At 39.5% G+C, this 18,555-nt stretch overlaps 1 protein-coding gene across 2 annotated transcripts in view; it reads right to left on the bottom strand.

Annotated features, from left to right (window-relative positions):
* Nucleotides 1-18,555, bottom strand: part of TENM1 (teneurin transmembrane protein 1) — a 649,974-nt gene that overhangs the window by 160,889 nt on the left and 470,530 nt on the right. Inside the window, exons 12-14 of one of the 2 annotated variants that reach the window (XM_020976349.2) lie at nt 10,092-10,277; nt 9,091-9,114; nt 7,064-7,210 (exon numbers count right to left, since the gene is read on the bottom strand). In XM_020976349.2, the coding sequence (XP_020832008.1) occupies nt 7,064-7,210; nt 9,091-9,114; nt 10,092-10,277 (357 nt within the window). The remainder of the gene's footprint in view (nt 1-7,063; nt 7,211-9,090; nt 9,115-10,091; nt 10,278-18,555) is intronic. The other variant, XM_020976350.2, reaches the window with a different exon arrangement.

The raw sequence follows: 18,555 nt of genomic DNA, 5'->3' as shown, positions 1-18,555 counted from the left end.
TCTTGTTTTTACATTGTCATGATCTCCCCTCCCCTCACCCCAGTATCCTTCTCTCCTTCCACTCTCAGAGAGCCACCTCAGAGATAACAAATAGTATTGTTTTATGAGTGCTATCTGCTTACCTCCACTGGTTGTTTTAAGGACCAAATGAGGTCAAATTTGTAAAGTGCCAAGTATAACACCTGGCCTATAAGAGGTACTTAACATATGCTTATATCATTTCTTCCTTCTGCACAAGATTAATGAGCAGTGGAATGATCTGATCACACGTATGTAAGTAAAAACAATACATTTTCTCAGACCATTTATATGACTGGTCTTAGGATGGCAATTTTAACATCCAAGGGGAGAGCATCTAATCCTATACCTTCACGTGACCAAGAATGAATTGAGGAGGCCTAGAGAGGTACATTATAACTGTGAAAGGTAGGGAAGCCAAGCCTGCAGGAAGAGGCAGGAGCAGTCATACTACCGAGTTGGCAAAGTGATTAGCATGCACAAATTTCTGCTGGTTTTTAAGGACCATTTATAATATGGAGTAATCAGGTAGCAGTTACTTGAAGCCACTGCTTCTAAATTATTTTTTTTTAATCGGGAAAATGAAAAAAAAAGAGGGCTATTTTTTTTTTTTGGAAAGAGGTTCAATTGGCACTTCCCAGCTTAGAAAAAGAAAGAAAAATAACCTAATCCACCATGAGAATAATTTGCCATACTCAGTTAATCAACTCCTGCCATTTGGATGCTTGAGAAAATAGCCCAAAAATCTGAACCTTAAAATAAAACATAATGAGGAGTTATCAAATCTTCATGATGAGGCCTTCTAATCTAATCCATTTCTTTTTTTCAAGGAGAGACTGTGCTGAATTCTCCCTTCACTCTGCACAGGTATGTATACAGTTTACACTTCAAGATGTCTGTGGGAAGAGACAGTATGCTTCCCTTTATACAGAGCTCCTCCCCATAAATGTTTTTGCATAGGGAAAGCCCTGCGACGTTACTTCCGTATCTTTTTAGTTGATGGAAGAAATTCAAAGAGAAATATCACTTCTTCAAAAAGTTGGAAGCAAAATGGATCCTCACTGGAAAGGATGCTGGACAAACTGTAGTAAACACAATACTGCTGCTGGTTTTAGAAACCACAGTGAAACCAGTGAAGCATGAAAGTCTCACATGAACTGATGCAGAGTGAAGAAATCAGAACCTGAAGAATAAATAATGACTTTCCTCTGGTCTTCAAATTTTGAGTGTAGAAACTCCTTCCACTAAAGCCAACTGGCAACTTTTCTGTAGGTACTAGCCCTACAGAGGTGCCTAGGGCTTTGAGAAGTTAAGGGACTTGTCCACAGTTAGAATGTTAGTGTCAGGGGATGAAATCGAAACCCACTCTTCCTGAACTTCAAAAGTAGCTCTCTATCCAACACACAATTCAGCTTCTTAAACAGTCAGCATAAGAATATGAATGAAAACAACACTATAAGACAGGTGAACTCAGATTAAAGGTAAAGACTACTATTAGTTCCAGAGGCCAGAAATACCTTCCTTCTCTCACGGAGATGCTGAATATTGCATAGGATGATAGATGAACTCACTGTATTTATTGCCTTTGCTTACCTGTTTTTGTCACCTGGGAGGCTTCATGTACACTGACTGGGTGGGAGTGTATATTTTAGGATATGACTATGATCAAAGACATCAATAAGAAGCTTGAATTGCTACCAATATAATGACATTACTTTCACGACACTGTGAGAGTATAACTTCAATTTCATTGAAACTTAACTAACCAGAACCTTTATTAGGACTTTAAAAAATATTTATTTATTTAAATTTATTAATTTATTAGGAATTTCTACCCTCTACTATACTTATAGGAGAAGGATGTTCATGACAACATAAAAAACCACACTTAGACTAACTTAAAAAAATGAGATATTTAAAGAGCAGGTCTCCAGGTCAGAGAACGTCTAGGCTAATCTTTTGCATCCTCCAATCTCCACCTAAATTCTTAGACTGTGAACAATAGTACCTTGAATGACGATTCACTCCGGTGGACTTGCAAATTACAGAGGGATTTAGAAGTCAGATGATTTTAGACATGATGTGACAAACAACAGGGGACCTAAGGTGAAGGCAGTGGCAGGTCCACTCTGGCAGTGATGTGCAATAAAGGCTGGAAGGTACAGAGTCTCATCTTCACAGACAGCTTTAAGGGTATTACAATAGGATCATGGTAACACAGACCTAGGGCCTGAGACCCTAAATCTAGATCAATCTGTACACTTTACAGAGGTTAAGTGACTCGCTCAAGTCTCACAGGAAGTAAATGGCCAAGCTGGGATTCAGCCCAGGTACTCTGACTCTAGGACCAGCACTACACCATGCTGCCAATTGAGGTGGCTGGGATAAGAGCCTGGGATAAACTGTGGGAAGACACAGAGGAGAATCATTTTGAAAATGATATTGTAAGACTTGATGACTCATTGGGTATGGGGGATAAAGAAGAGGGAAGAGTCAAAGATCTGTTAGTTGCCAAATCTACAGGTCAATTTTCAGTCCTCACCCTTCTTGACTGTCTACAGCCTCTGACACTGTCAATTGCCCTCTTGCCCTTGACAATCTCCTCTCTCTACATTTTCACGATACTCCTCTCTCCTGGTTCTCTTCTTCTCAATCTCCTTGGCTGGATCTTTGTTCTGATCATGCCTACTAACCATGCGTGTCTCTGGCCTGGGCTCTCTTTGTTTTTCTCTCTATACTACTTCACTTGATGATCTCATCAACTCTCATGGATTTAATTGGCATCTCTATGCTGATGATTCTCAGATCCATGTATCTAGTCCTAACCTCTCTCTGACTGTCTATCAGACGTTTCAAACTGAATGTCCTGTAGACATCTTACATTCAACCTAAACTCATTTCAAAACTGAACTTATCTTTCTCCCCAAAACCTCTCTTCTAAAACTTCCCAATTATCATTGAGGGTATCACCATCCTCCCACTGATTCAAGCTCCCAAACTTGGTGTCATCTCTATCCCCTCACTATCTTACCCCCCCATATCCAATTATTTGTCAAGTCCTGCCATTTTTATCTTCATAACATCTCTTGTATGTAGCCTCTTCTCTCCTCTGACACTGCCACCATCCCGTTGTAGGCCCTTATTACTTCATGCCTAGACTACAATAACAGCTTGCTGGTTGGTATCCCTAGTCCAGCCATCCTTCACTCAGCTGTCAAAGTGATCTCCCTAAAGCACAGATCTGGCTCTGTCATTCCCCCTTCAATAAACTCAAATTGCTCTCTCTTGTCTACAGGATCAAATATAAAATCCTCCACCCAGCTTTTACAGACATTTATAACCTGTATCTCTCCTACCCCTCCAGTCTTCTTACACCACACACCCCACCTTTCCACTCTTTGCCTACATACTCTGTGATCTAGTGACACTGGCTTCTTTGCTTTTCCTTGCAAAAGACACAATCTTAACTCTTGATTCTGGCCATTTCCCTGGCTTTCCTTATGCCTAGGATTTTCCTCCTCAACATTTCTGCCTTCTGGCTTCCTTCAAGGTCTAGCTAAAATCCCACCTTCTGCAAGAAGATTTTTCCCAGCTCCCCTTAATGCTAGTGCCTCTGTCTGAGAATATCTCATGTTTATCCTGCCTACAGCTTGTTTGCATGTTTGTTCTTCCATTAGACTGTGAGCTCCTTGAGGGCAGGGACCACGTTTTTGCCTCTCTGTGTATCCCTAGTGCTTAGCACATTGCCTGGCACATAGTAGGAGCTTAATAAATGTCTGTTATAAGCCCAGGTGACTGAATCACAGTGGTGTATAACTGCTGGCTTACAAGGCAATGATGATGTTCAGGAGAGAGGGCATCACTGCAGATAAGGATTAAGGGAAATTTCATTGCTAAGCTTCGCATCTCAATGATCTTTTTGCTCTTTCAAACCTCACACCTCCATGATCCTCACAACATTCCTGGGTGGTAGGTAGGACCAATATTACTCTCCCAGGTTTGTAGATGAAATAACTGAGTTATTGTTTAAACATTATATGCTGATAAGTTATATTTCACTTTCTAAGTGTTATTTGATTTTATTCATAATTTTTTGTTTGCTTCTTGAGTTTGACTGTGAGATTTCTTGAGTATATCTAGATATATCATTTTGCTTCCTTTTCATCATCTGGCAAGTTGGGGATAACTTTACTTGCACTACCTACTTTTGAGAGCTTTCATGAGACTCAAATTCCAGTGCCTGGTGCACTGATGATGAACCATCAGGCCTTGCCTTTCCCTGCGATGGCTAGCACAAATGGCAATCTACTCATGATGGACTTCTCCAAGACTGCACAGGTGCCAGTGAAAATAGCAATGGGGCCCTTGCCTTCTCACACCAAGTGCAGAGTTCTTTCTCACAGACTTATTTGGACCCAGAGGACAGAACTACAACCTACGAGTCCTTACATCAGGAAAGATTGCCTAACAATGAGAGCTGGCCCAAAGAAGAGCAGGCTGCCTCAGGAGGTCACAGACCTAGGGCTGGAAGAACTTCAGAGGACATTTATTCCAATACTCTCATTTCACAGATGACTTCATCTAGCGAGGGGAAGTGACTTATCTAAGGTGACACATAGGATAAGACACTCAGTTTTGGAAGGGAGCTCAGAAGCTATCTAGTCCAAGTACTTCCTTCACTGAAGGCATTCAAGGAGAGGACAGTTGATCATTTGCCACATAGATCATAGAGTGGGGATTCATTTCAGGCAGGAGATGGACCAGTTGGCCACTGAGCTCTCTTCCAACTTTCAAATTCTGTGCTTCTGGGACCTTTTGGGTCCATTATCCAAAGAAAAGCTCTAAGGTTTCAAGACAGGGAAGAATCAAGCGGAAAAAACAAAGTCCCTTGGGATATGGTTTTACTTTCTCAAACTCACTCCAGAATCCATATTACTTAAACATATTAGGTTTAATAACCTTTTAAAGTTACATGGCAAAAAAAGGAAATTCCTACACCTTGTTTGATGATAAATCTACCATTATTCCCTTATCTTATTGAATATTTCTATCCTGGGTCAAATGACAGTGAAGATAATCTCCAAGGCAGATGCACAAGGTGAGGGAAGCCAAACTGAACAATGTATTTCATTTTAATGTTATTATTTGAAGGAATTCAAATAGCCAAGTTCTTTGTGAATGTCATGCTCCCTGGAGCATGAAATGTAAGGAGAAATTGCCAGGGATTTCCTTTACTACTACCTCCCATGAATAGCCCTGGGGGCTGGTGTAAGGCTTAGTGGCTACCGTAGTAAATGATCCTGCTCAGTTTCTGTTCCACTAGACCTGGAATGGCCAAAGCAAGGCCCTGAGATCATGTGCTGCTTGTCAGAGATTCACCTACTGCCATCTGAGCCAGCATGAAGAAAGAACAATCCATGAACTGCATAAATATTACAATTAAAATTGGGTTCTTTGAAAGGCCTAAAGTACTACAACTTAGAGACAGGGGAAAATGCTCTTATCAACTGGCAGCGGAGCAAAATGCTTTCGTGATAAAGATGATAGAATCTAGATTATTTTCATTTTATCTTTTTGGTAAAGAGGCTAGTGTGCTGAATTCGGACTCAGGGAGACCTGGGTTCGAATTCTATCTCACACACATTAGCTGTGTGCCCCTAGGCAAGTTCCTTCCATTCTCTGGGTCTCAGGTTCCTCATCTGGAAAATGAAGGGATTAGATGAGATGCCTCCAAAGCCCCTTCAATAACAAGATCAGGGATTCTTCACCTTTTAGAATCATGGATCCCTTTGGCAGTCCAGTGAAGTCCATGGAGCCCTTCTCAGACTACTGTTTTGTTGTCAACACTATACATTGAGGGAAACGCTAAATTTCAGTTAGAAGACAGTGAAAATAAAGATGTAATTTTTTTCCCATCCAAATTCATGGACCTCCTGAAATCTATCCTTGGACCCCTTGGGAGTCTCTAGAATGCAGATTAAGAATCTCTTTTTTAAGTCTAGGATTCTTTGTATGAAAAATGCTATCTATCTTGGGGCAGCTAGGTGGCACAGTGGATAGAGCACTGGCCCTGAAGTCAGGAGGACCTGAGTTTAAATCAGGCCTCAGACCAAACACTTGACACTAGCTGTGTGAACATGGGCAAGTCACTCAACCCCACTTGCCTTAAAAAAAAAAAGACTATTGTAAAAAATGCTATCTTGATGCCATTTTTTTGTAATGTAAAAACAAGGGAACCAAGGAGTTTGTTAACTATAGTTGATTACTATAAACAAAAGACTTGTACTTGAGCAAGCCATACTTCCTGCAGGTCTTCTGTATGGCTGGTCTTGATCAGGTGGGCTGAGATGTTCATGAATTACAACTCAGCGACAGTAGGATGCAGGGCAGTGGTGTGCTAGTAAATGTTTAATAAGCACAACACACTTTTAAGATTAATCAGCATCATCATTTTCTTCATCTGTTTCTTAAGTCTTGACAATCAACAAAACAATAAATCAAGCTCTGACTTGCAGTATTTGGCCATTTCAGAAGAGTAAATGCTAACGCTGAAAATTTAACAATCAGCTGTCAGAAGTTGGTTTGAGCTGCTTCAATCACACTGCTGGATACAGGGGTCTGGAAGACCTGCAGTTTCAATCCCAGACTCTCAGAAGGCTTCTAGTCCAACCTGTATCTGAGCAACCTGTGCTCGCTAATACTGGGTGTTCAAGATGGGCCTTATTTGTTTGTGGTTCTATTTTAGCTCTACTGCTTTGGCAATTTCTTCTCCAAAAAGCAAAACTATCTAGAAAAATAAAACAGAACAGATTCTGTATACAGATGAAGACATGGATGAATAACACAAACACTTGGCACTTCTATTCAGTACAAATGAATCAGCTATTACAATTCTGAAAAAAAAAAACCCTCTATTTCAGCCCTTTGTCAATGATACTGGTTCCTACCCTTGGTCAGATTGGACACTACTGTGCTGTTACATTACTGTTAGTATTGGTCTTTTCCCTTACAAACCTTAAGGAAGTGAGACAGAAAAATAAAATACCTCCATCATTGTCCAGGCTGTCTCCACAAACCATTTCCATGACAATGTTGCATCCTGAACCACTCCAGCCCACCTGACATACACAGTGCCAACCATTCTGATCCAGGGTACATCTCCCATTTCCAAAGCACAGTCCTGGGCAACCATCTGGAAAAAGAGCAGAGGGAAACAATAACCAAGATGTCTGAATTGGACTGGCCAACAATGATCTATCTGCCTGTGGGGATATGGCTTATCATGTGGGCTCCATTAAAATGAAGTATTGAATAAAAGGAAGAGCATCTTGCTCACTTGCAAAACCTTCCCAGGGAACTTGTTATTCCTTACTCTGCAGTACTTTCCCTTGGAGATCCAATTAAGCATTATTAATGCTACCCCCAATTCCCAATATGTGATTCAAATTGGATGAAAACTGTGGCAGGAGCAAAAACAGGCTTTTTACCTTCTTTTTGAAAACTCATCTTCTCATTTCAATCAAAATTGGATCAATGATGTGAAGTCTGGTTATGGTTAATATGTTGGAAAAAAAAGCAGTCACTGCTCTCAACAGATACCTCCCCTCCTGTGACTTACCCATTCCCAGCCGTTTCCTGTCTTTGTGTGGCTTCAACCCTTTGGTATACTGTCTAGATCACGTGCGCACACAAATACTTCTCTCGATGTTGCCTTGGAATTGTGTGACTTTTCTTTCATGGCCCTTTGCCTCATCTCTCCAACAAGATTGCCAGTTACTTGCAGAGAGATTTGTGTCTTCTACCTCTCGGGCATGCTACTAAGCATCTAGCATAATGTTATTTACGCACAGAGCTGGTGCTCAAGGAGTCATTATATGCTCAAAGAATATCTAATTTTAATACTAATAGCTGAATGGGATAACCAGAGTCAAATGTGAACATCTTTGTTATCACTCCTTTCCAGTGTTAGCCACGAAACTCCCCAAGGAGCATCTTTTTATGTGGCGTTTGTTCTCCAGGAATGATCTCTTTGTTCCACAGGTGGACTCCCTCTCTTATCCTACCAAGATGTCAGCTCGGAATGTTCCTCTACCTTAGGAGCCCAAATGTGCTTTCCCAGGAAGAAGGCGAATGAGGGAGGAAGAAATAGTGTCTTACTGCTAGTGGAAATTTTTCCCTGTCTTCTCGCAACATGGGAATGAGGCTGAATTATTTTTGGAGATAATCCAACCACTACTGCCTTCCTGTATATTTTAGTCTTCAACAATTTAACATTCATCTGTCCACAGAAGAAAATATAAGAGCATAAAAGAAGAAAGAAGTCCCTAGGAATTGTGGTCAGTAGAAGTAACACAGGAGCCACCTTCAAACATCCTTTCAAGTAACCACTGGGGACAAAGGAAGACAAATCTTCCTTTAAGAAAGACAGAAAAAATAAAAGAGGTAGTTGGTTGCTAGGTGAAGATAGTAAGCTGTGTATGCAGTACTCCCAAAAGGTGATACAGGTTGAAAACATACACATTTTAAAAGTGTTTAGATACCTTCATGGATGAGAAATCTATAACAAATTTTTAAAGGGATACTCTGGATATTTTAGGCGTCATCCTTAACATTCTAATGCTGATGTCAGGGAGACTGCTCTTTGACCTACTACACCACAGAATGTTCCTTTATGTCGTCTTAAGGGACAGAACACTGGACACAAGGAAGGTGGGGAATGCTCTGACTGGGCAGCAGAGTATATAAACTTGGGCTGGTCACATTCATATCATTGAGAAAGGATCCTAAGATCTACTTAAACCTAGATCTTTGAGTCTGTCCCTTGCTGTTCACATCTGAGTCTCTCTCTCACTCAAGCAAAGAATGGCAAATCCAGAAGTGGGGCCCTTACACTGCCTATCAGCTCACTATTTGCTATGGCAAATGAATGTCTTTTTAATCTTGGAAAATTCAAATTCACTTTTTGTGTGTCTCACTCAATCTATCACAGCTTGAGCCCAGAAACATCACAGATTGCTGCAAGTGAAAGGTACATGCATGTTTTCTGTTACAATGCTGGCGAGAAAATCTTACCTCGGACAGCATCTAAGTAGTGAGCTAAAGCAGGAAAAAACAAAAAAGAAGAATGGTTGAATAAATTTCCGAGAAACCAATGGGGTGTGTGTGTGTGTGTGTGTGTGTGTGTGTGTGTGTGTGTGTGTGAACGATTTGCCATCTGTTGCCTTGTAGGAGAATTGTAAACTGTGAAGTGCTGAAATGCTGACTTGTCACCCGTGGGTGCTGATGCTGGGTTGTGTGTGGGGTGGGGGAAGGAAGACATGAATGGCATTTAGGAAAGAAACCCAATTAGGCTCCTTCAAAATGCCATATTTCATTAAAAATGTCATCTTTGTTATATGTTCTGGGAAAAAAGACCAACTTTGGCTTCTTTTTGGTGCTAGCTTTAGGAGGGAATATTTGTGAAAACAACTTTGGTTATCATTGGGTTTTAAATCTCATCCCTATTCACTATTTTAATCAATCCTAAATGTTTTCTAGTCATCATAGACAAACTTACTATACCTTTAGTAGAGTAGAAATTAAGTTTAAGATGTTATATACACATAGACATAGTGTGTGTGTTAAGGGATTTAGGACAAACCATTCTCCCTACTTGGAAAACAACGAAAACAAATTCCCCATTGATGGAGGGTCTACACCAAATTTCATCTATCACAAAGGGAATAGGTACACTTGCCTTTTAAAGCAGCCCTAGCCAATGAAATACCCTCGGTTTTTCAAAATGAGGGAAAAAGGCGAGGACGTTTTACTTTCCTAACAAAAGGCATAGTCCTACTGATTAAGACATGTGAAGAACGCCAAACACTTTAAAAAGAGGGACTACTAGGAGTGTTGAAGCACTGAGATAAGAACTATTCTTCCCAAGTATCATTAGGAATATGCAAAATGGGAGTTTTAATGTATATGACTTATATCCCTTTGCTAGGCAACACCCATGCCCTTAAAATTTCCATGGGAATGGTATTTAATTAGTGAGGTTGGTTTACTGTGTCCTAAAGTATCATGTCACTTACCAATAGTACAGTGGTCTCCTTCCCATCCTGGGCTGCACTCACACTTTCCATCTCTGCAGTGCCCATGCTCAGCACAGTGAGAAGGGCAAGTGCGCTCTTCACAGGTGGGTCCTACCCAACCTTCTTCGCACTGGCAAATCCCCCTGGAGCATACTCCATGGTTACCACAATCCATCGTGCACAGCTCTGTTGGAAATTCAAAGGAAGATACACTTGCATCTTGATCTATTTTATTAAGACTTGACTTAATCTTGACTTCCACTCAGAGAGACAACTGGTACTGGGTAAATGAGGCCATGCCCAGGGCAATGGTATGGGAGGGAGCACTTCCTCTTCCTGCCTCAATGACAGACATCATCTCCACATAAGTTTCTACCTACCCATGCACAGAATGCAACTTCCCTTCAAGCCACCCCAGGGTCCCATATTCATGGCGTCCTGCTTTCAGCACCTGCCCTTTCCCAGCCCTGATGAGGGGGTACAGGGAATGGACCACTTCTTCTGGGGGACTGAATCTGCTGTGAAATGGTCCTCTGGGTTGCTCTTGCTTCCTGTACTGCTCCCTCCTGCTAACTGACTTTGTCCTAGGTGTGACAATTCTTAGTTACAGCACTGTTTCCATTCTTCTCCAAAAGGAATTATAATTTCCCAAGGCTCCATGTGTATGTGCAACATGGAAAATTTCAACAATCTTGCAAAGAACCATAGTAGGCAGACGAACTTGCCAAAGTGTTCTCTGTGTTAGAAGTTATATCTCTAAAAGTCAAATAAAATCTGAAATCCAAACTGAGTCTGGAAAGTCGGGAAAATGATAATAACACTCAAGCTGATGCCAAACAAACATCTAGTGAGTTTCATTAAAAATTCATTAAGAATGCCAAGCAGGGTGCAGGGAGTTTATGATGTTACAATAAATCATTGAAAAAACAGGAAACATGCTCGATGCTTCATTTAGGAAGGCAAGTTCTACAATGGAAAAGATGTTAACTTTTTAATAAAATCCACTGTATACAAAAGGTGAAGCTGTCAATGATGGCAATCAGCCCATTTATTTAATCATACTAACAACATCTGCATTTAGTTTAAGCATTTAAAATGACTCCCAATTGATCAAAACACCTCCCAGTCTTATCTTGAAATGCCATTCAGTATTGAGTCGATGTCCTCGATGGGGGTACTAGCACTCTAGCAGTGCCCCCTCTGCTCCCTTGCCTTTTTTCACCCCCCTTCACTGAAAATCTGAATAATAAATCAGGGAAGTTTTTGGCCTGATATGCCTCATGCTGGAGGATGACAGGCGCTATGGGAACTTGTTGAAAAAAATATACCAGCCCTTTGGTACACTGAATCATACCTTTTTGTATGGAAGAGGGCAAGCTGACTACTTTTCATAGTTTCAGGCTGAAAGGTACAAAAGGGGAAGGGAGGGAGGGAATAAATGTTTACATAATGTCTACTACATGCCAGGAACTGTGCTAAGCACTTTTTACAAATATTATCTCATGTGAACCTCACAACAACTCTGGGAGGTAGGCACTATTATTATCTTCATTTTACAACTGAGGAAACTGAGACACACAGAGGTTAAGTGACTTGCCCAGCATCATGTGGCTAGTAAGTGTCTGAGACAAGATTTGAATGCAGGATTTCCTGCATCCAGGTCCAGTGCTTTATCCACTGTGCCACCAGCTACCTCTAGATCAGAAAAAATTGTACTTCCACCCTGAGAAGAGGGCAGGGTGGTGGAAAATTATTAGCAGTATGGCCTCATACAACAGTGACAAGAATTAGAAGGAAAAAATCTAGTTTACAACAAGCTTGATGAACGGTCCAAGTAAGCAAAATGATTCTGAGGGCATTTTAGGGGGAAACTGGATGAAAGACAACAAAAAGACCAAAAAAGGTTGTAATATACTCTATAAAGGTTGTAATAAACTCTCCTTTCCAACAATGACACTAGAGTGACCACATTTAGATCCCAACATCATGGTCCCTCATGTGATACATGAGGAGGAAGAAACATCTAATTCAATGCACCCAGAGCATCTTAGATGAAGATGGGAGAAAACAAAAGCAGGCTTGTATAAATGATATTCCAGGAGAAATCTCTTTAGAGCCACAGAGTTGGCTGAAAAGTAGAGAGAATATTGGATTCAACTCTTTATTGTTTAGTGATTTCTATACCTTCAACTATCCCCTCTAGGTGGAGAGTTCCTAATTCTGTTTCTCTATATCAGCTTCTCTCCTGAGCTCCAGATTCACATTTCGAACTGGCCCACTTGAACATCTTAACCTAAATGCCTTGCCACCTTTACCTCAACGGCATCTCAGAATCACAATAGCTCAAGGGTCAGAAGATACTTTAGATGGTTCAGAAACCATCGAGCCCATTTCTATTTGAACAAGAATCACCTCTATAACAAGCTGTCCTACTAAGTGGGTGTCTAGCCTCTGGGTGAAGATCTCCAAGGGACAGGGAATCCCCTGTCCCTACTTCTGAGGGCAGTCCATTGTATTTTGGGATTACGCTAATAATTAAGCAATGCAGTACAGTGGATAGAGTGGTAGGAAGACCTGGGTTCAACTCCATCTCTAAACCTTCCTAGATGTGAAACCATGGCTAACTCACTTAACTTTTCTATGTGTCTAAGTGACTTGCCTAACGTCACAAAGGAAGTAGCATAGTTGGCATGTGAACCCAGGTCTCTAACTCGGGGGCTCTACAAAGACAGCTGGTTGGGTGGTGGATGGAGTTTCTTAAGTTCATAAAAATCACAGATCTTTAGGGAAGTAATGGTAAAGAATTTTTTTTTAAAGTAAAGCCTGTATTTGCCATGGCTGTTGAACTTGACTGGAAGAAGTCACATAGCTGTGCTGAGTCTATTCCAAATTCATTCCAGCCACTATTCTACTTAGCCCTTTCTGCAGCACACCAATCCTTTGACACATCCACCAAAGTAGCTGTTTTAAGCCTTCTCTCTTCAAGCTACCTGTAATACCCCTTCCCATTTCCTCTTAGCAGAGGACTTTGCCTCAATCTTCAAAAAGAAACTGAGGTCATACATAGTGAATGCCTTCTCCTTTCCCATTTCATACCGCAAACAACCACAGTATCATATCTGCTCCTCTCCTACTTTTCTTCAGTTTAAGAGGATGAGATATGACCCTCTCCTTGCCCATGTCCACATTTCTACTTATGTCTTTGATCTCATCCCCTCCTGTCTACTCTGGGAATTTGTCCCTTTGATCATCCCCTCATTACTCCTACTTTTCAAACTTTCCATCTAGTGCCTTATTCCCTGCTGCCTACAAATAAACAAAACATCATACTTTGACCTTACTAACCTCTCAGGATACTGTCTTATGTCTCTTCTTTTCACAGTCAAATTCCTAGGAAAAGCCATCTACACTTGTCTCCAACTTTCTAACTTCCCACTCCCTCCATCCCTTACAAATTGGCTTTTGTTCAAAACTGCTCTAAGATTACTGTGATCTCTATTGCAAAGTCTAACGACTTTTTCTCAGTCCTTATCTCTTTTGACTTCTCTGCAGTGTTTGCCATTACTGGATCTTCTGGATCTTCTTTCCACCTTGGGTTTTCATAAAACTGCTCTCCTACCAAATGTCTATCTGACAGTCTTCCATGCAGGAGCATCTCCCACAACCCATCCTGTATTCATGGAAATACTCCAGGGTTCTATCATGGGCTCTCTCCTCTTCTCTTTTTATATTCTCTTTGAATGGGTAAACTCATTTGCTTCCACAAATTCAACTATCATTTTCACGCAGATCATTCCCAAATCTACATATCTCAGTCCCACATTTCTCCCTAACTCTGCTATCACATGTCCGACTTCCTGTTGGACACTTATACCTGACTTTTCTTTAGGGTACTTCAAACTCATCATCAAAAACAGATAATTATTTTTTCCTCAAATTCTTCCTCATAACATTCTCATTTCTGTCAAAGGCAAATACTCTGCTTGGTGGCTCTGCATTGCCTTTTCTTTATGATAAAACATAAGCTTTTCTATTTAGCATATAAATCCTCTTGAAATGCCTAGCTCCCTTAAAGCCAGAACTTAAGCACCATTTCTTCCTGGAAGTCTTTCTTGATCCCATCTAAATTTAGGCCATGCCCCCATTCCCACCAACTCTATGTAATTTTATATAAGGCCTCTATTCATTACTGTCTATAAACACATCATGCCCTCTTAGCAGAATGTAAGTTTCTCATATCCTTACCTTAGCATCTCACACAGAGCCTGACACACTGGATGCACTTAATAAATGTTCATTAAGTGATTCACCATTGTGTTTGCCTCTTCTGGAAGTTTTTCAGCTTATCAATGTCCTTCCTAAAACATGAGGCCCAGGGATGAACTTGATATTGTAGATGTGCTCTGACCAGGGCTGAGGAGAGTGAAACTAGAACCCAATGGAATAGCCCATAATTTGCAGTGGTGGGCTATTATCCTAGTACCATATGGTCTAAGCCGAAAAAAGCATTAAATTTATTTCCTGGTCAGCACTGTTGTTGTTCAGTCACATCTGTCTCTTAGTGATCCCATTTAGGGTTTTCTTGGCAAAGATACTGGAATGGTTTGCCATTTCCTTCTTTAGCTCATTTTACAGATGAGGAAACTGAGGTAAATAGGGTTAAGTCCAGGGTCACACCACTAGTAAGTGTCTGAGGTCATATTTGACCTCAAGAAGATGAGTCTTCCTCACTTGGGGCCTGGCACTGTTGGTTAAGTCCAGGGTCACACCACTAGTAAGTGTCTGAGGTCAGATTTGACCTCAAGAACATGAGTCTTCCTCACTTGGGGCCTGGCACTGTACCCACTTCAGCATCATCTAGCTGCCCCTGGTCATTATTAAAGCTCCAAAGTAAATGAGTGAGTATGTGTGTGTGTTTATTACGAGGTTGCTGGGAGTAGAGTGAAGGTGGAAGGGACTGGATATTTACCTACTTATTTTAAAATGTTTTATCTCCTATAAAAAGGATCTAAAATAGAGCAATACAATAAGGATGCCTCCATTTTGTCACTATCATTTGACATAATTCTATAAATTCTAGAGATAGCAGTAAGACAAGAAAAACAAATGTAAAGCCTAAAGATTAGCAGAGACAAAACTATCCCTATTTGTAGACAACCCAATGGTTTGCCTAGAAAACCCCTGAAAATCAATAAAAAGACTAAGTGGAAAAAATTAATAGCTTCAGTAGAATAGGAGAATACAAAATACATATCAAAAAATTATTGGTCTTTTTCAACAGTAAAAACAAAATGCAGGAGGAAACAACAAAAAAAGAAATCCCATTCAACAAAACTACAAAACGCTGAATATATGTGGGAATCAGTCTACCAAGATACACAAAGACATATAACAATAACTACAAAACACAGTTTAAAGAAATAATTTAAAAATATAAATTGGAGGGGCAGTCATTGTATATAGTAAGGCCATGCTAACATAATAAAATAATGATAAGTAATTTAATTTACAGATTTAGTTCTAAACCAGTCAAGGTCAAAGAGATGTTTTATAGAGCTAGACAAAATAATGTCAAAATTTATTTGGAGGAACAAAAGGTCTAGAATCTCAAGGGAAATTTTTTTAAAGTATGGAATGAAAGGGAAGTAGTACTTCTAGACCCTAAATTATATTACAAAGCAGCAATCATCAAAACTATTTAGTAATGGTTAAAATTTTTAAAAGTAGGTCAGTGGAATGGACTTGACAATAAAGAATGAGAAAAATTAAACTAGATAATTCATTATTCAATAAATCCAAGAATACAATAAGCTTCAGGGAAAAGAACTACTTATTTAACAAAAACTGCTAGAAAAATATTTTTGACAGAAATTAGGTTCTGATCAATACCTTATACCACAATAAATACCACAAATAATACCACAATAAACTCACAATGGATTTGTGATCTGAATGTACATGGTCATATAATTTTTTAAAAAACTAGAAGAGAATTTCACAGCTATGGCTAAGGGGAGAATTCTTAACCTTAAAAAAGGATATGGGAGTTCACAAAGATAAAACAGATAATTTTAATTACAAGAAACTGAGAAGTTTTTGCATGAACAGAATAAATGTAACTAGGACAAGAAGGGAAAGCACTGACTGGGAAAAATATTTGCTTCAAATTTTTATGACAAGATCTTGGTATCCAAAACATATAGTAAACAAGCACAAATACACAGGATTAAGAGCCATTACCCAATAGATAAACAGTTCAAGGAGACAAATATTTTTCAGAAGAAGATTACAATGAATAACAACCACATGAAAGACAGTTCCAACATCACTAAAAAACAAGAAATGCAAATAAAAATTCAAGGTTTTAACTTATACATCGAATTTGGAAAGATAAAAAAATGGAAATAGTCAATTTTTGAGGGGTTGTGAGAAGACAGGAACACTAATACATTGCTAGTAGAACTGAGAAATTAGTCCAATCATCTTAGAAAACAATTTGGAATTATGCTAGTAATGTGACTGGAAACAAGATTAATGACTATTTAGTGGGGATTAGCTAAACAACTTATGACATATTAATGTGATAGAATATTACTATGTTATAAGACTAATGATTATGAAAAAAAACCCAGAAGTACATAAAGACTTATGAAGAGGGAAGTTTTCACAAAAGAAAATCTGAGCATTTGAGGACCCCTAGATTTTCAATCCTATTTGAAGGAGGGGTTTCTAAATTTGATTAAAACAAATGTTACATTTAAGTTGAGAGAAACTTGATTAAATATTCCTCTTATTTTATAGTAAGCAGGATGGTACTGTGGCAAGATTGGAGCCAGAGGACCTGTACTGAAATCCTGCCTTTTCCAGGGACCTTGGAGAAGCCATTGTGGGACTTGGGCAAGCCACTTGGCCTCTCTTGGCCTCAGTTTTCCTCAACTATAAAATGAGATGATTGGACTAGATAATCTCTAAGATTACTTCTAGCTCTAGATCTATGATTCTATGAACTATCCTCTCCATATACCTAGGAGCAATGTTTCTCTTAATGCAGCCTGAAACTGTATTGCTTTGTTTTGGCAGGCATATCCCACTGGTGACTTATACTAAGCTTACAATCCATTAAAATCTCTAGATATCTTTCAGATGTACTGTAGTCTAGGAAAGTCTCCCCATTTTGTACCTGTGAAGTTGATTTTTTGAACCAAGAGTGAGACTTGACATTTATTCCTCTTAAATTTCTTATTTGATTTGGCCCAGTTTCTAAGACATCAAGAATTTTTCTGGATCATGACTATCAATAACATTAGCTCACATTGATTCTGAGCTTTGAGTCATCTGCAAGTATGACAAGTATGCAGGCTATAGTTAAGTCACTGATAAAAGTGTTAGGCAGGACAGGATGAAGTACAGACACTCAATTCGAATGTACGTGGACCTCTTAGGCCTACCTTCTCTTCGGTCATTCAGAAAGGTACTGAACATATCTAAATATATTATTGTCTTTATAATCCACATCTCTCCATCTTTCTCCCAAGAGCAGCATGTCAAAGACTTGCAAATATTTTGTTAAAATCCAAGTAAACTATAGCTATGGCATTCCCCTGACCTCTCAGTCTAGTAACCTATCAAAATAGAAAATGAAGCTAGTCTGCCCTGATCTGTTCTAGATGAGGCCATACTGGTTATTATGATTGCTGTTTCATTTTCTAAATGCTCATTAACCAACACTTCTACATTATGGTCTAGAATTTTTCTAGCAGTCTAGGTTAAGTTTAATAGTCTTTAATTTGCAGATTCCATTTTCTTAAATATTTCAATTTTTGTATAACATATGGTTTAATAAATGTTTTTTGAATGAATAGATATAAGCTTAATAAATATTTGCTAAATTAATGTATGGATAAATGGAACTGGAAGGAAGGATTAAAGCTGTATGGTTACACTTGGAAACGAAGAGGCTCACATCAGATGGCTATCTTCTTAGTAAAGCAAGAGATAAGAGGGGACCTAAGAAACATCAGAGATGGAGAAGAACAAAGTAGTTTAAAAGAACTGTGTTTAGCAACAGACTGTGAGGGGAATGCATCGAGTATAGAATGAATCACTAACTCTAATCAGGCATCACATAGCATTGTCTCCCTGCTCAGAGAAGAGACTACATGAAAAGGCATGGGGAGATTAGCACAAATTCTTTCCCATTACCAGCTCAGAGCTCTTGTCCTACTGATGATGGGCTAGGATTATCATCTTATGCAAGGAATTACATGTAGGTAGATGGCTGTGTCCTAAAGCCATGCTACTTGGTCTACCTAGCTACTAGGAAGGGAACCCCCTATAGCAGGGCTTGCCAGTGCAAAGACATTCTGTTTCTGTTGTTGCTGTTGTGTGCGTATATACACTTTATGAGGCAGAATAACTGCATTGAGGGGTCTTCAGGAGAACTCACTAACAACTATGGTAAACA

The sequence above is a fragment of the Phascolarctos cinereus genome, unplaced genomic scaffold (genome assembly GCF_003287225.1).
Source record: "Phascolarctos cinereus isolate Bilbo 61053 unplaced genomic scaffold, phaCin_HiC Scaffold_8;HRSCAF=390, whole genome shotgun sequence".
NCBI classification, from domain to species: domain Eukaryota; kingdom Metazoa; phylum Chordata; class Mammalia; order Diprotodontia; family Phascolarctidae; genus Phascolarctos; species Phascolarctos cinereus.
Note: the sequence above shows the minus strand (reverse complement) of the source record. Positions and strands in the feature narration are given on the sequence as shown.